The 23,793-nt window shown below is 40.0% G+C and overlaps 1 protein-coding gene across 1 annotated transcript; it reads right to left on the bottom strand.

The window, feature by feature from the left end:
- Positions 1–525: 525 nt before the first annotated feature.
- On the bottom strand, positions 526–22,107 carry LOC128523657 (histone-lysine N-methyltransferase PRDM9-like). Its single transcript, XM_053495709.1, has 7 exons — positions 21,914–22,107; positions 20,652–20,730; positions 19,571–19,736; positions 18,213–18,484; positions 16,629–16,696; positions 16,291–16,481; positions 526–1,760 (listed from the first exon to the last, which is right to left on the bottom strand). The coding sequence occupies exons 2-7, from the start codon at positions 20,718–20,720 to the stop codon at positions 664–666; spliced, it is 1,863 nt and encodes a 620-aa protein (XP_053351684.1). The 5' UTR covers positions 20,721–20,730; positions 21,914–22,107; the 3' UTR covers positions 526–663.
- Positions 22,108–23,793: the final 1,686 nt, after the last annotated feature.

The following is a 23,793-nucleotide window of genomic DNA, read 5'->3' as shown; positions in this document are numbered from 1 at the left end:
TTTCGATTGTGTAAAGCTGCTTTGCAACAATGTCAATTGTTAAAAGCGCTATACAAATAAATTTGAATTGAATTACCGCCCACAACCATGGTCATTCAACTATGGCTGTTATGGTCTAAGATGACAGTGCATGCTAACACACACAGAGATTTCAGGGGGGAACTGATGGCACTGGGGACACTGTGTTTACTTTTGTGTTCCAGTACAATCAGCTTCTATATCTGATTTGATCTGTGCCCGAATATGGCACACCATTCTGAAGATTATGAGATTCCTGAGCTGGGAACACTTGTGTTTTCACTGGTCAAAATGAAACAGGGTTTTTAAAAACAATCACAGGACCCTAATGTGAAAACACCCTAAGAGTCTCACCCCCTGTATCTAACACTCAAATATAGCTGACATATGGAAGGCCAATAAAAATTATTATTTTTATTTAGTTATGTGTAATAATTTATAAAAATAACTACATAAGGTCAAAACAAAACATATTTACAAAACGAAGTTACATATTTTGAATTCCACAAAAAGTCTGCAAAAAAATATGAAAAATGCATTTTAAGATTCAGACCATTTTCAGCACAAACAGTAACAGAAACATAAAATATGAAAATTTTAAATCATGCATGTTCAAGTCAGTGTACTTAATTAAACTAAAAAAACTTATGTCTTTTCATGCTGTAAGCAGGGTAACGGCATCTCTCTGGTGTGAATACGCTGATGTTGTTGGAGAGTACTCGGACGATTAAAACCCTTTCCACACTCTAAGCACTGATACGGCCTCTCTCCTGTGTGAAGGCGCTGGTGATCTTTGAGGTTACTTCTCTGAGTAAAACTCTTTCCACACTGTGAACACTGATACGGCTTCTCTCCTGTGTGAAGGCGCTGGTGATATTTGAGGTTACTTCTCTGAGTAAAACTCTTTCCACACTCGGAACACTGATACGGCTTCTTTCCTGTGTGAAGGCGCTCATGTTCTTTGAAATTAGCTCGCTGAGAAAAACTTTTTCCACACTGTGAGCAATGATACGGCTTCTCTCCTGTGTGAATGCGTTGGTGGTTTTTTAAAGTACTGGAGTGAGTAAACCTCTTTAAGCACTGTGAGCACTGATGTGGCTTCTCTCCAGTGTGAATGTGCTCATGTTGCTGGAGATGCCTCTTGCAAGTAAAACTTTTCCCACACTGTGAGCAATTATACAGCCCTTCTCTAAAGTGAGTGCGCTGGTGTTTTCGAAGAGTACCTTGCAGAGGAAAAGTCATTCCACATTGTGAGCATTGATACAGCTTCTCTCCTGTGTGCCAGCGCTGGTGTCGGTCGAGAGTACACTGCTGATTAAATCTCTTCCCACACTGTGAGCAGTGAAATGGCTTCTCTCCTGTGTGAAGGAGCTGGTGTCTTTTGAGATTAAATCTCTGAGTAAAACTCTTTCCACACTGTAAGCAGTGATACGGCTTCCTTACCGTGTTAATGCACTTATGTGATTTGAGGGCATTCTGATCAGCAAAACTCTTTCCACAGTCTGAGCAGTGATGAATTTCTTTCTGTACGTCATCGTGAGAACTGAGAGTATCAGATGATATGGGCTGACTGGAGACTTTTGAGGAAATAGGAAGCTCATGTTTAATCTCTTCTGATTCCTCCAGTTTCAGATATTCTTCGGAGTGACATCTCTGGATGTGTTTGTCAAGATAAATTTGAGATGCATAGGAAAGAGCACAAGTAGAGCAGGAAAAGCTTTGCAAAAGAGTGTTGTTCAATTCTGGAGAAGTAAAAGCAGAAAAAAAATTAGACATTGAACACTAAATGTAATAAGATTAGATTCAGAGATTATAAAATGTATGTAATGTACAGTAAACGTACAGTGACAACATTACCCTAACACAAAGGAGTGTTTGAGATCAAATAAAACATTTGAGATTCTACATGCATAAAAACTTACTAATTTGTGGTCCAAGAAACCAACAGAAGAAAATATCTTTGATTGTGTAAAGATTCCTTTGGCTCAGGCTCACCAACATGAATTGTACAAAAATACTGCAGAGTGCTATTGATGTCTGTGATGGTGTGCTCATCTAACTACACTAGGCATTTTACTTGACACAAACGCATAATGACACTTTTAAAACCACTTAAAATTTTATTTAGAAGCAGTTAAAAAAATTAAGTAAACCTAAAATACAGTGTAAGTTTGGATGTAGCACAGTGCTCATTCAATAAACGCACAGCTAAACAGATGAGTTTTAAGTCTCGATTTAAATGTGACTAATGTTTTAGCACATCTGATCTCTTCTGAAAGCTGGTTCCAACTGTCGGCAGCATAATGGCTAAAAGCAGAATCCCCTTGTTTTGTGTGAACCCTTGGTATTGATTCGATTCAAACTGATTCGATCCCAACAATCTGAGTGGTCTGTTAGGTTTATGTTCAGTGAGCATATCTGTAATGTATTTAGGTCCTAGGCAATTGTGATTTATAAAACGAGTAAAAGTACTTTAAAACTTATCCTAAATGTTACAGGAAGCCAGTGTAAAGACCTGAGGACTGGTGTAATATCCTCAGACTTTCTGGTTCTAGTCAGAATCCTGTTAGCAGCGTTTTGGATGAGCTGCAGCTGTCTAATGGTCTTCCTGGGAAGTCCGGTGAGGAGACCATTACAATAATCCACCCTGCTGGTAATAAAGGCATGGACAAGTTTCTCCAAGTCATGATTGGTAACGAATCATCTAATTCTTGCAATGTTTTTAAGATGATAGTATGCTTATTTAGTTACTGCTTTAAGATGACTACTGAAACTAAGGTCTGTCTCAAGAATAACCCCAAGATTCTTGACTTGATTTTTTGTTTTTTTGACCCCTAGAGTGTTCCCAAATGCAATTATTTATTTATTATTATTTTTTTGTTGTTTAACTGAAGAAAATTTTTGGCACATCAATTAATTTCATCAATGCATTGGCAGAGGGAGTCAATGGGCTGGAAATAAGGCTATGTAGATCTGGGTATCATCAGCATAGTTGTGATAGGCAATTTGGTTCTTTTCTTATCTAACTATCTAACTTAGTGGGAGCATATACAGGTTAAACAGGAGGGGTGCAAGAATTAAGCCTTGTGTGACTCCACATGTGATGGACGTCCACTTAGACTTATGCTCTCCTATACTCACGTAATAACCTCTCCCTTTTAAGTATGACCTGAACGATTTTCATACCATCCCAAAAAAACTGACACAGTTTTCCAGTCTTTTTATTAGCATGTTACAACTGCGTTTTTCAGAGAGTTTGGAAAAGTTCCAGAGAGAAGTGAGGTGTTCACCACTTCTAAAAGATCTGCTTCTAAACAGTTAAACACACTTTCGAAAAAAGATGTGGGAAGTGTGTCGAGGTCGCAAGTTGACAATTTGAGCTGTTGTACTATTTCTCCCAAGATTTTGCTATCAATTGCTTGAAAGACAGACATAGTTACTGTTTTGTGAGGTATTGTGTTGTTGAGTTTTTATGACCTCTGCATAACTAAAGTTAATAGCCCTTCTAATATTACTGATTTTCTCAGAAAGGAAGAAAGCAAACTAATTGCATTTGCTGTCGGAGGGCATTTCAATGGGAATCTGACTTCTTGGGTTTATCAGGCTCCCAACAGTAGCAAAAAGAGAGTGTGTGTGTTGTATGTGTTACTGTTTATAATGTTCGAGAAGAAGGTCTGTTTAGCTGTGGCTAGTTCCAAATTGAAAGCATGAAGGCTGTCTTTATAGATGCTATAGTAAAATTCAAGTTTCGTACTCTGCCACATCTGCTCAGCTTTTTGGCATTGTCTTTTCATACTCTGAATTGCTGGTGATTTTCTCCATGGTGATTTCTGTCTGCCCATCTTTTGGACCTTTTCTGAAGCAATATCATTAATAACATTCCTAACTTTTGAGTTAAAGAAATCAAGATGATGATCAACAGAATCTGCAGAAATGCTTGGTGTTAAGATATAGCCTTCATAAATAGTGCACTTGTATTCTCATTAATGCATCTCTTTCTGACAGAGACAGATCTAGAATTAATGGTAACAGAGATCAATATATCAAAGAAAATACAGAAGTGATCAGATAGTGCTATTGTACATCCCTAATAAGAATGGATGAGATGTTTAGACCCTTACTGATGAGTAAATCTAAAGTGTGTCCACGATTATGTGTGGGCCCGTGCACATGCTGAATCAGGTGAAAAGTGTTTAGAACACTTAACATTTCTTTTGTAGTATTGATTTCTGCATTATCAATATGAATAGTAAAGTCCCCTGTCATAGCAAAACAGTAAAACTCAGAGGAAATCATTGATAGCAGTTCTGTGAACTCTTTTTTCATTTATACAATAATAATATTAATAGCAACTAGTTTTTACATCTTCATACTATTTGGCTTTGCCTTTTTCTGCGCTTTTTGGAGAACGCGGGAGTTTCTTCGTCTAAAAACAACAAACGGAATTCAGCTCCAAACAACTAAACTCCGACTCAGGTACGATATAATGGATAATATTCAGCTTGTTCAGTGTGTAGAGTGCAGGATGTTTAGACATTCTTCCTCCATCGTTAGTGGTAATTTTATTTGTGATAGGTGTGTGTTAGTGAGCACTCTGACGGAGAAGATATTAGCGTTAGAGGAGCGCATCCAGACTTTAGAGAGGGTTAGAGAGTGTGAGAGCAGCGTTATCCCTGTAGCGGACAGTCTGGGTGCCGCAGGCGGAGATAACCAGCCCCCGACTCCGGCATTAGAGCCCTCACAGCGGGGCGAGTGGGTGACGACTAGGTGACATACTCGTTCAGCCAAAGCTAACGCTAAGGCTAGCCCACCGGAGCACACCACTGAGAAACCTGAAAGAGCTCTGGTTATAGGAGACTCTATACTGAGACATGTGAAATTAGCCAGGCCTTTAGGGGCGCCAGCGGCAGTGGTTAGGTGTATCCCGGGAGACGGGGCTCCGGCCATAGCAGGTAATCTTAGGGCTCTAGGACAGCACAGGTTCTCCAAGATAGTGGTACATGCTGGAGCTAACGATATACGCCTTTGTCAGTCAGAGGTTAGTAAGAATAACTTTATAGAGGTGTTTAAATTAGAGAAGGCGATGTCCGATGAGGTAATATGCTCTGGTCCCATCCCAATGAGAAGTGGTGACATAGCCTACAGCAGGTTATGGTCGCTGAACCGCTGGATGTCCAGGTGGTGCTCCAAAAACAACGTGGGCTTCATTGATAATTGGAAGACCTTTGAGGGCAAAACTGGCCTGTTAGGGCGGGAAGGTGTCCATCCCACTCGGGAAGGTGCTGCTCTCATTTCTTGCAGTATAGCTCATAGTCTCAGAAGAGGCCTAATTAATCGGTGACAATCCAGAGCCCAGGCCAGGGAGCAGACAAACAGGCTAAACCAACCGTCTGCTAGCTGCATAGAGTCGTCACTCAGGGTTCATCATATTGAGACTGTGTCTGTTCCCCGAGCTAAAAACAAATTTACAAAGACTCAGAAAGTCTGTTTTAGTAATTTAATTAACATAAAGAGCACAAACTCAGATCATACTGAATGCACAGCCGGCACCTCTGATCTGAAGCTAGGACTGTTAAATATTAGATCTCTCGCATCTAAAGCAGTTATAGTTATTGAAATTATCACAGATCAGGAGTTTGATATACTCTGTTTAACTGAAACCTGGATTAAACAGGACGAGTATGTAGCTCTAAATAAAGCTAGTCCTCCTGGATACAGCTACATACACCAGCCTCGGTTAACTGGTAGAGGAGGAGGCGTCGCAGTTATTCACAATGATAATTTGACTATTGTACAAAAACACAGACACAAATTTAATTTATTTGAAATTCTTTATAGTAACATAAGTGTATTTAACTATATTAAGTCAGCTCAGTCGATTCCACTAATTTACATTTACAGACCTCCAGGGCCGTACTCTGAATTTGCAGATTTCCTCTCAAACCTAGTCGTTTCTGTAGACAAAGTGTTAATTGCTTAAATTGAGTGTTAATTGCTCCAAATGAATTGTTAATTCATTTGGAGAATCCAGAAGACCCTCTGAGAACAGCATTTATGTCCATGATGGACTCGGTAGGAGTAAATCAGTGTGTAGTAGGACCCACTCATAAAGCAGGTCACACTTTAGTTTTTATAATATTATTCGGATAAAGTATAAGAAATTTATTCACAATACCACTATCTGAAGTTATCTCAGATCACTATCTTGTCTCAATTCAACTGTGTCACAGTAATAATGTACGCACAGGGCCGCGCTACCGTATAAAACGTACATTCACATCAACTACGAAACAGAGTTTTATCAGTATTCTCCCAGAGTTCCCAACTTCGATTAGATCACCGTCTGACCCCACAGAACGCGACTGAATATTTAGAGTCAACATTTCGCTATACCTTAGATAATGTAGCTCCAGTTAAAAGAAAAATTATTAGAGATAGGAAACTTGCTCCCTGGTATAACGATCACGCGCACTTTAAAACAGACCGCTCGGAAATTAGAACGTAAATGGTGTCAAACTAAATTGTTAGTATTTCAAATAGCATGGAAGGAGAGCATCCTGAACTATAGAAAAGCTCTTAGTGTAGCTAAATCAACATATCTCTCCACTCTTATGAAAAAATAACAAAAATAATCCTAGATTTTTATTTAATGCTGTAGCCAAATTACCCAGAAATAAGACCACTGCAAAAATCTCCACAACAACATCATGCAATTGTGAGGACTTTTGAACTTTTTTAATAATAAAATTGTAAATATTAGGCATAAAATTGAGGTTTTGAAACCGAACAATGTAATTGATGCAGATGTTAATCTAGCCATGTCAGATCAGAACCTAGAATACTTTACTCCCCTTGAAGAGAATGAACTAATTTCACTCATCTCTTCTGCAAATTCATCAACCTGTATATTAGATCCTGTACCGACACATTTTCTTAAACAGATAATACCAGCAATAACAGAACCCCTGTTGAGAATAATTAATTCTTCAGTCAGCATTGGTTATGTTCCAAAATCTTTTAAATTAGCAGTTATCAAACCAATAATTAAGAAACCTGACCTCGACCCCTGTCAGCTGTCCAATTACAGGCCAATATCAAACCCCCCCTTTATCTCTAAGATTCTGGAAAAGATAGTAGCAGAGCAGCTATGCTCATACAGTATCTACATAGAAATGGCATACATGAACTATCAGTCAGGATTTAGGCCTCATTACAGCACAGAGACAGCACTCGTTAAAGTAGTAAATGACATCCTATTGGCCTCTGATCAGGGTTGTGTAACTATGCTTGTATTACTCGACCTCAGTGCAGCTTTTGACATTATTGATCACGCTATTCTTCTTCACAGATTAGAAAATGTAGTAGGAATTAAAGGTACAGCCCTCTCCTGGCTCAGATCCTATCTGACCCATCGTTATCAGTATGTAGACTCAAATGGTGATTATTCTGCATGTTCTCTAGTGGAGTTTGGCGTTCCACAGGGTTCAGTTTTAGGTCCACTGCTTTTTTCCCTTTACATGCTTCCTCTGGGCAACATAATCCGTAAGCATGGTAATAGTTTTCATCGTTATGCTGACGACACACAGTTATATGTCTCAGCAAAACCTAATGAGAAAAAACAGCTTACTAAAGTTGAGCGATGTGTGCAGGACATAAGAAATTGGATGCTAATTAACTTCCTTCTGCTTAATCCGGATAAGACAGAAGTTCTAGTCATAAGACCGCATACAGCTAGGAGTAAAATTTTAGATCACACCGTAACTTTAGATGGCCTTTCTGTTCCATCAAGTGTGACAGTGAAAGACCTTGGTGTGATTATTGATTCCAGCTTTTCATTTAAAGCACATGTAGAGATAGTACCAGGATAACATTCTTTCACCTCAGAAATATTGCCAAGATAAGAAATTTATTGTCGCTAAACGATGCTGAAAAACTAGTTCATGCTTTTATCACCTCTAGGTTGGACTATAATGCCTTACTGTCTGGTTGTTCAGCTAGATGCATAAATAAGCTTCAGCTAGTCCAAAATGCAGCAGCGAGAGTCCTCACTAGAACAGAAGATATGAGCACATCACCCCTATCTTATCTTCACTGCATTGGCTCCCTGTAAAATTTCGCATTGATTTTAAAATACTACTCTTGACATATAAAGCATTAAAAGGTCTCGCGCCGCAGTACCTGAGCAAACTGCTAGTGTCTTACGAACCACCACGCCTACTTCGATCAAAGGATGCAGGCTGCTTGTCAGTACCGCGTATTATAAAAAATACAGCTGGGGGCAGAGCTTTTTCTTACAAAGCCCCCAAATTATGGAATAGTCTTCCAAATAGTGTTCGGGACTCAAACACAGTCTCAGTGTTTAAGTCCAGGCTAAAAACCTATTTATTTAGCCAAGCATTTTTATAAATAGATTTTCCTTAGGTAAAGGAGCAGATCTGGAGGACTCATGGACGTAGAGTATTATGGTAAACTGGTATGTTTAGATGCTGTCTTTCTCACTCTCATTAATCACTCTCATTGATCATTGATCAGACATGTCGCTCCTGAGCTGCCAGTGATCCAGACCTCCTCTGCCCGCTGGACCTGTCTAACTCATCCTGGAGTCCTGCTTCTGGTTGGAGATCTCATCACATGGATGCCCCGTGTGGTCTGCCTGGAATGCGTGTGGTGACTGGGCATGGTTCCACTTCTCCATGAAGGTGGTCCTGTCCTTGACTGATGCAGACAGCTGTTCTCTGAGGACCTGTGACTTCAGTCGCTCAATAGTTCAGGACTGGAATTTCTCACAGTCTACCTGAGCCTCCAGGAACAAACTGGACTCTAATCTTACACATCTCCTCTTACTGAACTTCCAGTCTCACATATTATTATGCACATCAATCCCTGCTATCTGTTTTCACCCAGATGAGGATGGGTTACCTGTTGAGTCTGGTTCCTTTCAAGGTTTCTTCCTATTACCATCTCAGGGAGTTTTTCCTTGCCACTGTCGCCGTCGTCCTAGGCTTGCTCATCAGTCATATAATTTTGATTCATACACATTCACATTTCATACAAACTTAATTCTTTTGATTGTGTAAAGCTGCTTTGTGATGATGTAAATCGTTAAAAGCGTTATACAAATAAAATTGAATTGGCCAAATGACACTTGCTTGCATTGATAACCATCTTTAAATAGAGCAGCTAAACCTCCACCTCTCCTTACATTTCTGCAGACACTCATAAACGTAAAGTTAGGAGGGTCTGTTTCATTCAGAACTGTTGCACTGCAGCTATCTTTTAGCCAAGTTTTATTTAAAAACATAAAATCCTATTTTTGTGTGGTGATCAAATCATTGAATTAAAAATGATTTATTTTTTAGTGAGCAAGTATTTTAAAATGCTAACTTTATGACATTACTTTTTGTCCCATTATTTTGACATTATTGATCACGCTATTCTTCTTCACAGATTAGAAAATGTAGTAGGAATTAAAGGTACAGCCCTCTCCTGGCTCAGATCCTATCTGACCCATCGTTATCAGTATGTAGACTCAAATGGTGATTATTCTGCATGTTCTCTAGTGGAGTTTGGCGTTCCACAGGGTTCAGTTTTAGGTCCACTGCTTTTTTCCCTTTACATGCTTCCTCTGGGCAACATAATCCGTAAGCATGGTAATAGTTTTCATCGTTATGCTGACGACACACAGTTATATGTCTCAGCAAAACCTGATGAGAAAAAACAGCTTACTAAAGTTGAGCGATGTGTGCAGGACATAAGAAATTGGATGCTAATTAACTTCCTTCTGCTTAATCCGGATAAGACAGAAGTTCTAGTCATAGGACCGCATACAGCTAGGAGTAAAATTTTAGATCACACCGTAACTTTAGATGGCCTTTCTGTTCCATCAAGTGTGACAGTGAAAGACCTTGGTGTGATTATTGATTCCAGCTTTTCATTTGAAGCTCATGTAGAGATAGTACCAGGATAACATTCTTTCACCTCAGAAATATTGCCAAGATAAGAAATTTATTATCGCTAAACGATGCTGAAAAACGAGTTCATGATTTTATCACCTCTAGGTTGGTCTATAATGCCTTACTGTCTGGTTGTTCAGCTAGATGCATAAATAAGCTTCAGCTATTCCAAAATGCAGCAGCGAGAGTCCTCACTAGAACAGAAGATATGAGCACATCACCCCTATCTTATCTTCACTGCATTGGCTCCCTGTAAAATTTCGCATTGATTTTAAAATACTACTCTTGACATATAAAGCATTAAAAGGTCTCGCGCCGCAGTACCTGAGCAAACTGCTAGTGTCTTACGAACCACCACGCCTACTTCGATCAAAGGATGCAGGCTGCTTGTCAGTACCGCGTATTATAAAAAATACAGCTGGGGGCAGAGCTTTTTCTTACAAAGCCCCAAAATTATGGAATAGTCTTCCAAATAGTGTTCGGGACTCAAACACAGTCTCAGTGTTTAAGTCCAGGCTAAAAACCTATTTATTTAGCCAAGCATTTTTATAAATAGATTTTCCTTAGGTAAAGGAGCAGATCTGGGGGACTCATGGACGTAGAGTATTATGGTAAACTGGTATGTTTGGATGCTGTCTTTCTCACTCTCATTGATCACTCAGGTTTGCTGACGGTGAGGTGATTGTTTGCTTTACATCTCAGGAAGTCCTCATGTTTGTGTTTCCTTCTGGCTCTCCCTTTTAGTTATGCTGTCATAGTTAGTCCTGCCGGAGTCTCTGCTTGCACTCTACAGTTAATATACATTACTTCTTCTCTTTCTCCCCTTTCTTTTTCCTGTCTCCCCGTCTCCCCCTTTCACTCTTTCTCTCTGTCGAGCTACACATGTCTTTCCCGAGCTGCCAGTGATCCAGACTCCCTCTGCCCTCCGGACCTGTCTGACCCATCCTGGTGCCCTGCTTCTGGTTGAAGATCTCGTCACATGGATGCCCTGTGTGTCTCTCTGGGATGCGTCTGGTGTCTGGGGATGATTCTCTCTACCTAGAAGATGGTTCTGGCCTTGACTGGTGTTGGCAACTGTTTCTCTGGGGACTTGACAGTTCGATAGTTCAGGACTGGAACTTCCTACATGTCTACCTGGGTCATAAATAACTACCTGGACTCCATATTAACATCAACTATTATAGCTGAACTGCCTGCCACCTAACACACTGTATAAATGCAGATCAATGCAGTTTCTTCCAATTACCATCTCAGGGAGTTTTTCCTTGCCACTGTCGCCCTCGGCTTGCTCACCAGGGACAAACTGACCATTTTGATTTATACAAATTCACATTTCATACAAACTTAAATAATTCTTGTGATTGTGTAAAGCTGCTTTGCGGCAATGAAAATTGCTAAAAGCGCTATACAAATAAAATGGAATTGAATTGAATTGAACTCTTCAATAAAGTCTGGAGAGTATTTTGGAGATCTGGAAATAATGATGCACAGAATATCTGGAGCACTTGTCAGCAAAATACCTAAATATTCAAAAGACAAATACTGACCACAGTATTCTGATTCTGATTGATCACTCAGGTTTGTTGATGGTGAGGTGATTGGTTGCTTTACATCTCTGGAAGCCCTCATGTCTGTGTTTTCTTCTGGCTCTCCCTTTTTAGTTATGCTGTCATAGTTAGTCCTGCCGGAGTCCCTACTTGCACTCTGCACTAAATATACATTCACCTTATACATTGTTCGACTGTGACCATACCTAAAACTGTTATTTCTCCATCTCTTTTGCTCTCTCCTTTTCTGCTCTATCCTCTCTCTCTCAGTCTCTTCTTTTTCCTTTACCTATCTCTCTGTCGAGCTAGACATGTCGCTCCTGAGCTGCCAGTGATCCAGACCTCCTCTGCCCGCTGGACCTGTCTAACTCATCCTGGACTCCTGCTTCTGGTTGGAGATCTCATCACATGGACGCCCCGTGTGGTCTGCCTGGAATGCGTGTGGTGACTGGGCATGGTTCCACTTCTCCATGAAGGTGGTCCTGTCCTCGACTGATGCAGACAGCTGTTCTCTGAGGACCTGTGACTTCAGTCGCTCAATAGTTCAGGACTGGAATTTCTCACAGTCTACCTGAGCCTCCAGGAACAAACTGGACTCTAATCTTACACATCTCCTCTTACTGAACTTCCAGTCTCACATACTATTATGCACATCAATCCCTGCTATCTGTTTTCACCCAGATGAGGATGGGTTACCTGTTGAGTCTGGTTCCTTTCAAGGTTTCTTCCTATTACCATCTCAGGGAGTTTTTCCTTGCCACTGTCGCCGTCGTCCTAGGCTTGCTCATCAGTCATATAATTTTGATTCATAAACATTCACATTTCATACAAACTTAATTCTTTTGATTGTGTAAAGCTGCTTTGTGATGATGTAAATCGTTAAAAGCGTTATACAAATAAAAAAAGTTAGGAGGGTCTGTTTCATTCAGAACTGTTGCACTGCAGCTATCTTTTAGCCAAGTTTTATTTAAAAACATAAAATCCTATTTTTGTGTGGTGATCAAATCATTGAATTAAAAATGATTTATTTTTTAGTGAGCAAGTATTTTAAAATGCTAACTTTATGACATTACTTTTTGTCCCCACGGTAATCTTAGTTTGATATACATAATAATGACATAATAGGTCACAGTTTAAATGGGTCAGCTGTACAGCTTTAGAAGGCCTTAGACTTTCTATCACGTGTTAAAACAGAGATAGAGAAAGCTACAGGCATACTGGGTAGCCGCTTGTTCTGTAAAAATTAGTGAATGTTATTGCGATCATAGCGGGGAACCAACACACAGCACTAAGGGGCTGCTATCTGTTTGTTTTGAACACCTAGACCAGATGGAGGAGTGGGGTTTGAGCCCTTGCGCTGTTGCAGCAGTCAGAGAGCTCTCACAGGAGGGAGAGGGCAAGCTGGGGCCACAGGCCTTGTTGGTGGTGGCTCGCTGTTTTTTACTTGGCATCTGACGGCTTGCAGCAAAAAAGTGGGAGAGTTTGTTCCCAGTATACACCAATTCCTCAATTTTCTGTGAGAAGCTTAGAAGTGGAGATGCTGGAGAGAGATGTGTCTGGTGAGTTGGCCTCTGACTATGGTGTTTCTGGTGGCTGTAGTGAATTTTCCTGAATTCCCTGGCTGTTTTCCAGAAAGTTATCTTGAAGCTGTTGTAGTATGTCACAGTCTGTCTGTGATGAGCTCTGTGGGCAGGACTGAGTTGGGATGTCCATAAGCAGTGGTTGTTTTGGCTGTGTGGTGTTATCAATGTCCTTGTGGGATTCTTTAACCACATGATGACTCGAAAGCTGTTTGTGGTCACTCAAAATTTGAGAATTGGCACATTCTGCTGAAGGATAATGGAGGGAGAAATAGATATTTTCCTTCAGCACCCTTGCACCAAGTTTGTTTGGGTGGAGACCATCAAGTTTAAACAGTTGTCTATTGCCCCAAAAAAGACTGAAGTTGTCAATGAAGTTGACTCCTTTTGAACTGCAGGTTCTTTGTAGCCATGTGTTCAGCCCAAGCAATCAAGAGAACATGTTAGTTCTCCTTGCTGGGAGTGGTCCACTGATGAACTTCAAGTGTTTTAAAGGGTTCACTAAAATCCTTTTTAAGGAGTTCCGACTGCTTTTTCCCAATGTTATTCTTCCCCACGTGGATGATGATTCAATTTGCAGTCTTGTACTTTGTCAGAATGTTCCAAAGTTACCTGTTCACATCAGAGACGGTTGCTTAAAGAAAACAGCATGAAGTTGTTGTCCTGCTGTTGATGTTTCTGATAGTGGAGTCCTGACCTCGGTTTCACTCTGAGCTGAATGCCGCTGTCTGCTCGACTTTGAGCGCCTGTTAGTTGGGGCGTTAGCTGCTGGCTGATCCGATCCATATTCAATCACATTTGGGGATTCCTCACCCACATTCATCAGTAGTTTGAATCTGTTCTCAAGATGAATGGGGGGGGGGGCAAAATACCAGTGTTTGCAACTCTTGTCACAGCCATATCTGGGGAGGAGGATGCTATTGCAGCAATATGGGATACTCGTGACAATCTGATGTCTCGAGTGCCTTTGGGTTTTGCTCCCCGTTTGTACCATTGATTCATTCTTGCACATGTCTGCATCTCTCATATTAGACTTCTCTATTTAAAAAGATCCCTAACACTGGGAGAGGTGCCGAGTAAAGGGCTGCAGAGTACCCTCGACCACCTTCTTGGTATTCCACCTTCATCCTCGGCTGACCACTACCTCAACATAGTCTGTAAATGCCCGAAGATTGCACTGCCTGCCCTTCCTCAAGACTTTCATTCTCCATCCTGGCACCCTTCCAAATTTTCCTAAATAAAAGAGCACCTTTCCCACTGATCTGTTTTTCCTCATATCTGTGAGGCACATGGTATGCCCTGGTCTAGGTCAGGCCGTAATAGAAATAAAAAGATGAAGAAAAAAAAAATGGGGTAAGACCAAAAGTTATTTTTTTAGCTCTGCATGGCATCATAGTGGATTCTACTAGGCCCTGGTCAAGTTCTATCAACTTTGCTTACATTTACATTCAGGCATTTGGCAGACGCTCTTATCCAGAGTGACTTAACAAAGTGCTTTGTAGTTTCCATCATTGAATAGATTCTTACACACTGGGTTACTAGGTTACTAACTAAGTACTATCAGTCAAACACAGTTAGGAAGATTTTTTTTGTTGTCAAACCCAATTGGTCTCCCTGTACCTGAACTAGATTTAGGAGTTCGACACATTCTCGTTACCATGACTGTATGACCTCATGGACCGACTGAGCCCCAATTCATTTTAACTCTGGACCTCACAAAAGGGTACTGGCAAGTAGTCCTTACACCAGAAGCTAAAGAAAAAGATTCAGCAAAGAAAATGGCTATTGGCAATATAGGGTCCTCCTTGTGGCCTGTGGTCGGCCAGAAAAAGTCCAGTGGCCCACAGAAACAGAGCCTGCATGCCAGAGACTAAAAACCCACCTCATCAGTTCCTTAATTATCCTAAACGCTGACTTTGACCACTGATTGCTGATGCATATGGACGCTCAGGCTAAACACAGTCCTCTCCTAGGACTTTAATGGAAAAGAACATCCCATCCTGTCTGTGAGCAGAAAACTCACGGCAGTAGAAAAACGCCATATGGTAGTAGAGCGGGACGCCCTTGCCATCAAACATGCCAGAGCAGTGCTACATAACTGGCAGGATTACACTTCATGCTGATCACAGACCATATTTCCTGCAGTGGACAGTAAGGGCTAAAGACCCTGACCCTGGCATGACCCGGTGGTATCTCTCACTGCAGGATTACTCCATCATCCTGCTCCAGTCAAGGGCTCAATAAAGTAATGCAACTGGACTTTCCAGATGACAGACATTCCTCTCAATGCTCACTACAAGCTCTGAGCTGTGGGAGGGTAATGGTGCTGTGACGGCCAACACCTTCATTTATCCACACGCTCCCTACACAGTGTTAAAACTAATAGAAAAGTGCACATTCAGCACCAGGGCCAGCTCCTCTACATACGATAGAGGGTCGAGGTGCCATCAATCACCATGTTTGGCACTGCATGTCCCCACATTGTTCTGCTGTCATGACCCCTTGACAAAAGGACCATTAAAAATCAGACCAGTGAGTAAGGTATTCTGGTCCTACTCGCTCATGTCTCTTTGTCCCATAGTGTCTTACCTCTAGGGGACAAAGATTGGACCTAGATTGGACCGGTCGAGCAGATCCCCGACACCAAGAGCCATGCTGTGTAAGGGCTACTGCTTACCCTCAATTACCTGAGCTTACCTCTTTGTCACCTCTACCTTCAGCCTTAGTTGTCCTTGACCGCCAGGTAGCCTTGCCATACTGTGGACACCATCAAAGCCCCAAAGGTCTTCACTCACCTTTTTCCAGTCAACCTTGCACCCTTGCCTGTTTTTCTAAATAAAAGAGCACTTGTCCCACCAATATCTGTCTTTCGTACGGTAAGGTCCCCAAATATGGACAAGAGTTTCCAAGCAATGCTCTCAAACCATCACAATCATTAAGTCTTGACTTAAAATCTACTGATTTATTCAGGCATTTTTTTCCTAATAACTTTTTTTCTAGGGTAAAGGTGCAGATCTTGTAGTTCATCACCTCTTAAGAGCTATAGTCAAGCTGTATGTTACTCCTCCTGCCTATTGAAATGCCGGTGCCTGGTTTGGATGAATCTTACCTTCCTTACCTCTTGGCTTCTCCACTATAAAATATAATTGAATAGAACTGTAGTGATTTGCAGTAAATATCAACAAACTTTACCATTCGTGGAGGACTTTTTGTTCCACAGGTAGTCAAAAGCAGGACTGAGTTCTTTGGCGTACTCCTCTTCATACCACACTAAAAGCTCCTGTCCTGGGTTTATGGCTCGACAGCACCGATACAGAATTCCACCTCGATACTGAAATGCCACAAGATTCTGTTCTTCATCATGACGAGCGCAATTCACATACCTACAAGAATTTAGCAAAAAGGGAAAAAAAAATAATAATAAACTGAAATCATAATTACAGACCAAGAGAAAGCATGAGGCGGATGGATGGGAGAAAAACAAAAAATTAGAAGCATATTAAAAATGCAACAACTTGAGCATTCTTAACCTCATCCAGTTTGCATGAACTTCTCTTGCACCATCTATGTATTCTTCACACTGCCTGCTTCTGTAGATCTGTAGAAAAAACACAAAAAATAAAAGCAAATTTAATCATTTACACATGATATAATATAATGACGTAATGCTTTCCAGTAAATTTTTCAATTAGTGTTTAATGGTAGTTTTCTGTAATCATATATGCTTCTCCTCAATTATAGCTGCCAGTGTTGTTATGAGGTATAATATGAGGAAGTGAGGAACAGCCAGGAGCATGAACTTAGTGATGACCCCAGGATTGCCAATTAGCTCAGAAATCCGAAACTAGCTTGAGTAGGAAATTCCACCCTGTACCTTAATCCTGACAAAATAAAGCATTGTCTACGAGTCGTGTATCTGCGACACTACGTTCACTACGTCATACATGACAGGCATTGGGTCCATTATGGAGAAAAAAGTTCAGCATGGAGTTTAATTACAGCAGTACCTTCGTCCTCTTCTTCTCTTCAAGTCCAGTTTACACCAACAAAGAAATTGTGTACCCTTGTAGTGCTATTTGATGTTACAGCATTTCTTTTATATTTCTTCCTTTGATTTCTCAGGTATGAAAAGGAAATGCGTAGCAAAAAAAAAAAAAAAAAAAAAATGGTATCGACCAAGAATTTCACATCCTTACTTGTCATGGATTAATCAGGAAGTAACTTTCTCTACGTTTTATAATAAATGACTTTACCTTTGTGCTTTATAATCATATTGAGTATATGTTTGTAGAAAGGAGCACGGCCAGAATAGGACTATACCACTGGATTTGTAAATGATTATTAGACACTTCATCTGTGCGTCACTACAAGGCTTATGGTCAAGCACTTATGGTTGGTCTTCTCAGGCTCTTAGCTGTGTTTTACCTTTTATATCGCTGAATACTGATGATGTCATTGTGAATCAAAACTCCTAAATATACACAATAAATCGTTCGCTACTGAAAAATCTCTTTAGTTTTGTTTGTCAGCATATGGGTTAGGGTAAATTAGATAAGGTTATTGTGTATGATTATAGAGACTGCTAAGACTTATATTAACTTGTTAAGAAAGAAAGATAACTGGAACCTTAAAGAGATGGGTTTTCTTTCTTCTTTCATCGACTCACATAGAAATAGCAATTTCAGAAATTAAATACACATTTTTCACCCTGCATGTTCACAACGTTCTTTAGTTACAAACATACATTCAGTTTCTTATTTTTTACATGAGAATTAATGCAAAGAAAAGTTCTACTTCAAGGCTTTATGTCTCTGACAAGGAAAACCTGTGCTGCCCAATCAGACCTTTGTATATATTAAATATATTTTCCTTGTGTTTTGGTCTCTAAACAGAATTCTCTAAAGACGTCTGTCTATTCTGTCATTAATCAGGTTTTGTACAAAATCTTAATCATGCATTTGCCAAAAGTGTTTGCAAGCTTAAGTTGCGTTGTATTGCTCTCGACCAAGACATACAGTATCACTGACGTAGATTCAAAGATTTCTCTCAAAGTGGGAACTTCATTTGTAAAAATGCTTGTATCCTACAGGAACTCCGACATGTAACAAACTCACCACCCAGGAGTATCCGCTGTTCTTGGCTTCCTCTCGGTCTACTAGCTCTCCCTGGTAGGGTCCAAAATGTGCACCTACTGGAACAGTCTCCTCCTTATTAAACACCCCCAGACCTGCAGCAGGAATACTGGACTTCTGAATCTCTAGTCCAGGAGGAAGAGATAGTCTGGCTCGGTCAGAGACGCCCATGGGAACAGGAGTATCAGGGATGAAGACAGGCGGGCCATGAACCTCACACTTGTTGAAGAAGACGGATTTGCAAACCTCACAATCTGGAAGTAGAGAAAACACAATGAGAAACAACGATGTCATATGTTTCTGTATATTTAATATACATATTAAATAGATTAGCCTAAAAAATCCTTCTGGAAATGAACATGGAGCGTCTATGTACAACACTCATCTTCAGGTGAGTTGGCTGGTAAGATCATGGTCAGTATTATGGTAGTTTATGGAAAGGGAATTCAGCATCTCGGTAAAGCTTGTCAGCAGGCGGAGGGTTTAAAACATCCTGGTAGGCAGACGGAGGGTATAAAACATCCTGGTAGACAACTGTCTTGATTTTTGACTTGAAATAAAACACAGTGGACCAACACCAGCAAGTAACACAGAACTGAAAACTTCACACTGGACTTGGATTCTGTGCCTCTCCACGTTTCCTCCAGAGTCTGAGACCTTGATTTATATATTAAATGGAAAATATGCTTTTATGTGAAACAAGGAATTTCAGAGGACCCCTGAGCAGCGGTCCAGTTGTTTTCCTCCTGAGCCCAGGCGAGATGGTCCTCACACTGGGACATGTCTCTGGTTCAGAGGTGGCCTGATACAAGGAAAGCAACAGCACGATGGCATGACCTCCTCTAGTAATTCCTTAGTTTTGCATTTGGAAGAACTTCGAAACGTCAGGTAGTTTACTCAAGACACTTTCTCACCAGTTATTACAAACCCATAAAGTTTTTATGCTTTTTTTTTTAGTTGTGGGAACAGCGGTTTTCTGTGGGACATGGAGGACTTGTGGATAAGACAAGGTACAGAATCTCTGCTCGTTTCCAAACAAAATGGACAAGCTGCTTCGCCTCAATGGGACAAACAAAGACTTTGAACGTTCCGGTACCTTCTGTTTCACTAAAACTTGCCTCACTGCGCTCGTGTTCTGGACAAATGTCAACAAATCGGCAGTCTACCCCATGATTGTGGGGACAAGAGATTCACAGTGTTTATACTGCATGAACGGTAATTTAATTAATCTTAAAATAAAACAATTGTAAGATTTTTATTTTCTTGAGCTTTAAGCCGTAATCATTTAAGGAAAAAAAGTTTTACTTTTTGAATTGAATTACAGAAAAATTATGTTTTACAGAGGTAGTCTTTATGGTCAGGCTCTTCCTCTTTAATGCAGACATCTTCAGGTGTGTTCTCGAGGTTGTCCCCGTAGTCATAGATGTCCTCTTCTTTCTTTACACAGACTTCTGTCACTTCAGGCGTCCCTCCATCTGACATCTCCATTTTCACGTCCTCACACAGCTAAAAACCAAACAACAAGAACATTGATTCAGAAATATAATTACAATTTCATTTTTAGGTTCAATTTTTCACCCCTCTTTATGAATCATAAGGTTTAGTGTGATTAACAGAACAGCTTGTAAAATACAAACAGTGAGCAAACGTTAACATATTACTGCTGCGCTGTTCAAATCCAGTCGTGGGGGCCAATGTCCGGCGTCACTCACTGAACCGTTTAACAACGATTAAAGGGGAGGGACTTATGATGGAACGTTCAGCTTTTATTCGTTTTAAACACAAAGATTGGTTTCCAGTGTGTGTTTACAAACACAGCCACCATCAGGCAAAGGTAAAATGTCTTACTGCACAAAATGCAGCCCCTCCCCTGAACTGTTGCTCAGCTCTGCTGTTCTCTGGAGGGGGCGTGACTCAGTAGGGGCTTATTTGCATAAACACTGAAATCACACATTTTCATCCCATGTGGCAGGAGTGAGTTATTTGGCAAGTTTGATTAAAAATAATAATTGCGGTGGATGACGTAACAGAGATAAGCGCTGCTCAGTAATGATGTAGCTTTGTGTTTAATTTAACTTGAAGTTAAATGTTAAACTCTTGTATTTGAAGTTAGTTTGAAGTGTTTAAATGCTGCACTGTTTTTAAGTGAGAAAACTAATGTTAAAAGGAACGCGCTACATCTAATTACTTATCAAACTTTATTTAAAGTTTAAATTGTAAAAAAATCAAAGCAAAATATAACATCGAATCAGGATATTTATAAAATCTTGATAGTTATAAAATCGCAATTTTAATGGAATCAGCACCGAGATATTGTGATAATATCGTATCGGGAGGTGACCGCTGATTCTCATCACTAAATATTATGACTATTTTATATTTTATTATATTGTAGTAACATAACTTATCATTAAGCGTTACCTGTGAGAGAGGAGGATCGGGAACCTGAGACGTCCTGAAGAAGCGCTGTGTGTCTCCCTCTGTACTCATTATAACAGATCTACACAAATATTATTATTATTATTATCAATAATAATCAGGTCTAACATTTTTATAAAAAAGAAATAAGATAAAATATTTAAAAGAAAACTGCAAATAAATAAATCTAAGTTAATTATCATTATAAATAAAATTCCCTAATGCGTTGCTATCCCTTGCTTCTTTAAATACTAATATTAATTCCCTTCTTTTGGCCTCACTATCACAGCTCCAATACATGTTGACCTGAGATGTGAAGCAAGACAACCCCATGTTTTTCAAATGCTGCTCATGTTACATCAAAACTGCAGTTTAATAATAATAAGAAGAAAAGAAGACCATCAGAGAAAAGCTATATCTATCTATCTATCTATCTATCTATCTATCGGTTTATTTATCTATCTAATAGGAGTGAGAATGCACAACATATAGGTGGATTTGCTGATCATCAACTGCCCTCACTGTATCAACATTTCATTATGCTTGTCCTAAAGAAAAATTCCTGGTAAGGGAAATCTGACCTGAGGAGCGAGGGGCTTCTGATTCTATTTCTTTACTACACTTAAACTATAGTAATTTTATACACGTAAACCTGCTGAATCAGGGTCTGATGAATAAATGTGTGATTACACCCTGAGGTCACCAATGTCAGTTGTGTACCCGCTTGTGCACTCTGTCACATAGTTGTGGTGCATCAAGAATCTAAATCAAAGTTCACTTCCCTGTAGGTATGCTGTCTCCGGAAATCCCTATCTTTCCTGCCCTGGTAGTAATCCTGCCTGGGCTTTACCTCAGTTCCAAGTGGCACAGAATTTTCCCCATTTAATTTAAAATAAATACACAAATATTATTATTATTATTATCAATAATAATCAGGTCTAACATTTTTATAAAAAAGAAATAAGATAAAATATTTAAAAGAAAACTGCAAATAAATAAATCTAAGTTAATTATCTAATTTTATACACATTGTTTCTCTCGTGTTTAGTGTAAACTGGCTGTAAAGAGTGAATTAGATCAAGTTAAAATTACTGAAACACAAACAGAAACACAGCGATAGGGCCGAATTCCAAACGCCGATTACCGGGATAAAAAGTGTACTACATAGGGGGCATGTGGCATTACGTCATACTAACTGTAGTGTACTTTATCAGTGAAGTGGAGCTCCATTTGGGATTCGGCCTCACCGCTTTGGATCAACTTACCTCTGTGTTTAAAGCACAGCTAGCTTTTTAATCCTCACAAACACACACAATCATGTGTTTTTATTTTCAATAAACTCATCACATCTAGCGGTAACTGCAAAAGTCTGTCAGAAATTTGTTCACGTGATAAAGAGGATCAAACGAGTAGCGGCTTTTTCTCGGGAATTTGGAGACCGAGCGACCTGGGGCGAGTCTTTTTCGTGGGAGTTTATTAGCGGTTGGGATCCCTGTTTAAATGTGGCATTACCGCCACCTACTGGACTGGATGGTGTGGCAGGAGTGAGGAGTAGCAGAAAAGAAATGTCAGGATTAAATCCGTTTCTTAATACTGAAAATGTTATTAGATGCCCATATACTCATATGATTATGAATTATGCATATTTCTTTTCACCTTATACACTCATCTCCATACTTTCCATAAAACGCAATTGAATAAGGGTGACCATTTCAAATTCAAATTTTATTTGTCACATACACAAACATACACAGTACGAAATGTAGTGAAATGCATTATACGACTGCAATTGACCCTAAAAGAGAATTAAATTTTACAAATAAGAAATAAATATGAATAAAAGAAATACGATAGAAATTAAATTAAAAAATTAAATTAAACTAAGAAAAATAGAACTAAAAATAAAAATAGAAATGTGCTAGGAAAAAATAGAACTAAAAATAAAAATAGAAATATGATGTACAAAATAGAAATATACTGTGCAAATTGAAATATATTGTACGGTGTGTGCAAATATGCATAGAACAAAGTGTCTTAGTGCAGAGGTTATTAAAGTGTCTTTGTGCACTGGTCCAGGATGTAAACGTAAAACTGTAAAATGTAGTGTAGTTGTGAAGGTAGGTGTGCAAAGTTATTAAAGTGTCTTTGTGCAATGGTCCAGGATGTAACGTACGACATGTAGTGTATATATGAAGGAAGGTGAGCGTGTAATTGTCCATAGTGTTCATGGATGTAAGAAGATTGATAGATTTGACCAATTATGAAAAGATTGTGTTAGTTCTGCATAGTGGTGTGGTTGTGGTTGAGAGACCTTATCGCCTGCGGGAAGAAGCTCCTCCTCAGTCTCTCTGTGTTGGCCTTCAAGGAGCGGAATCGCTTCCCAGACCGCAACAGAGTACTGTAAACAGTCCGTTATTGGGGTGGCTGAGGTCCTTCACGATCTTCCTGGCCTTGGTCAAGCACCGCTTGCTGTAAATCGATTGCAGGTCAGGGAGCTCGATGCAGATGATGCGCTCAGCTGATCGCACCACCCTCTGTAGAGCTCGTCTGTCCTGCATGGTGCTGTTCCCGAACCAGGTCGTGATATTTCCCGTCAGGATGCTCTCGATGGTGCAGGAGTAGAAATTCCTGAGCACCTTGGAGGGCAGTCTAAACTGCAGTCCCGAATGTCTCTCTGGAACTTTATCCTGGCCCTGAGGTCATCGAGCTTGTTTTCCAGTGACTGGACGTTGGCGAGCAGGATGCTAGGCAGAGGTGTGCGGTGTGCACGAGCTCTCAGCCTGTTCCTGACGCCGGCTCGTTTCCCTTCGGGGCCGCCGCTTCGCGTCGCGTCCTTTGTTGTCCCTCAGGATCTCACTCGGCCAGCTCGGATCCGGAGTTAAAAACGTCGAATTGTGAGTACATTGTATACCAATAGAAACAAGAGTGTCTCTATCATAACTAATGTACCCCATGGTGGTAATTTTGCCGGTTTTAAAACGCTGTAAACTAACTTAAAGAACAAAAACAAAGAAAAGGTGGTCGGAGCAGTCGTGACGGCAGCCGACCTCACCGGCGCCATCTTGGAAGCCATTTCTATTTTTAGTTCTATTTTTCTAGTTTAATTAAATTTTTCGATTTAACTTTTCTATCATATTTCTTTTAT

This window comes from Clarias gariepinus, chromosome 5 (genome assembly GCF_024256425.1).
Source record: "Clarias gariepinus isolate MV-2021 ecotype Netherlands chromosome 5, CGAR_prim_01v2, whole genome shotgun sequence".
Lineage (NCBI taxonomy): Eukaryota > Metazoa > Chordata > Actinopteri > Siluriformes > Clariidae > Clarias > Clarias gariepinus.
The sequence above is the reverse complement of the archived record's forward strand: the minus strand, read 5'-3'. Positions and strand labels throughout refer to the sequence as shown.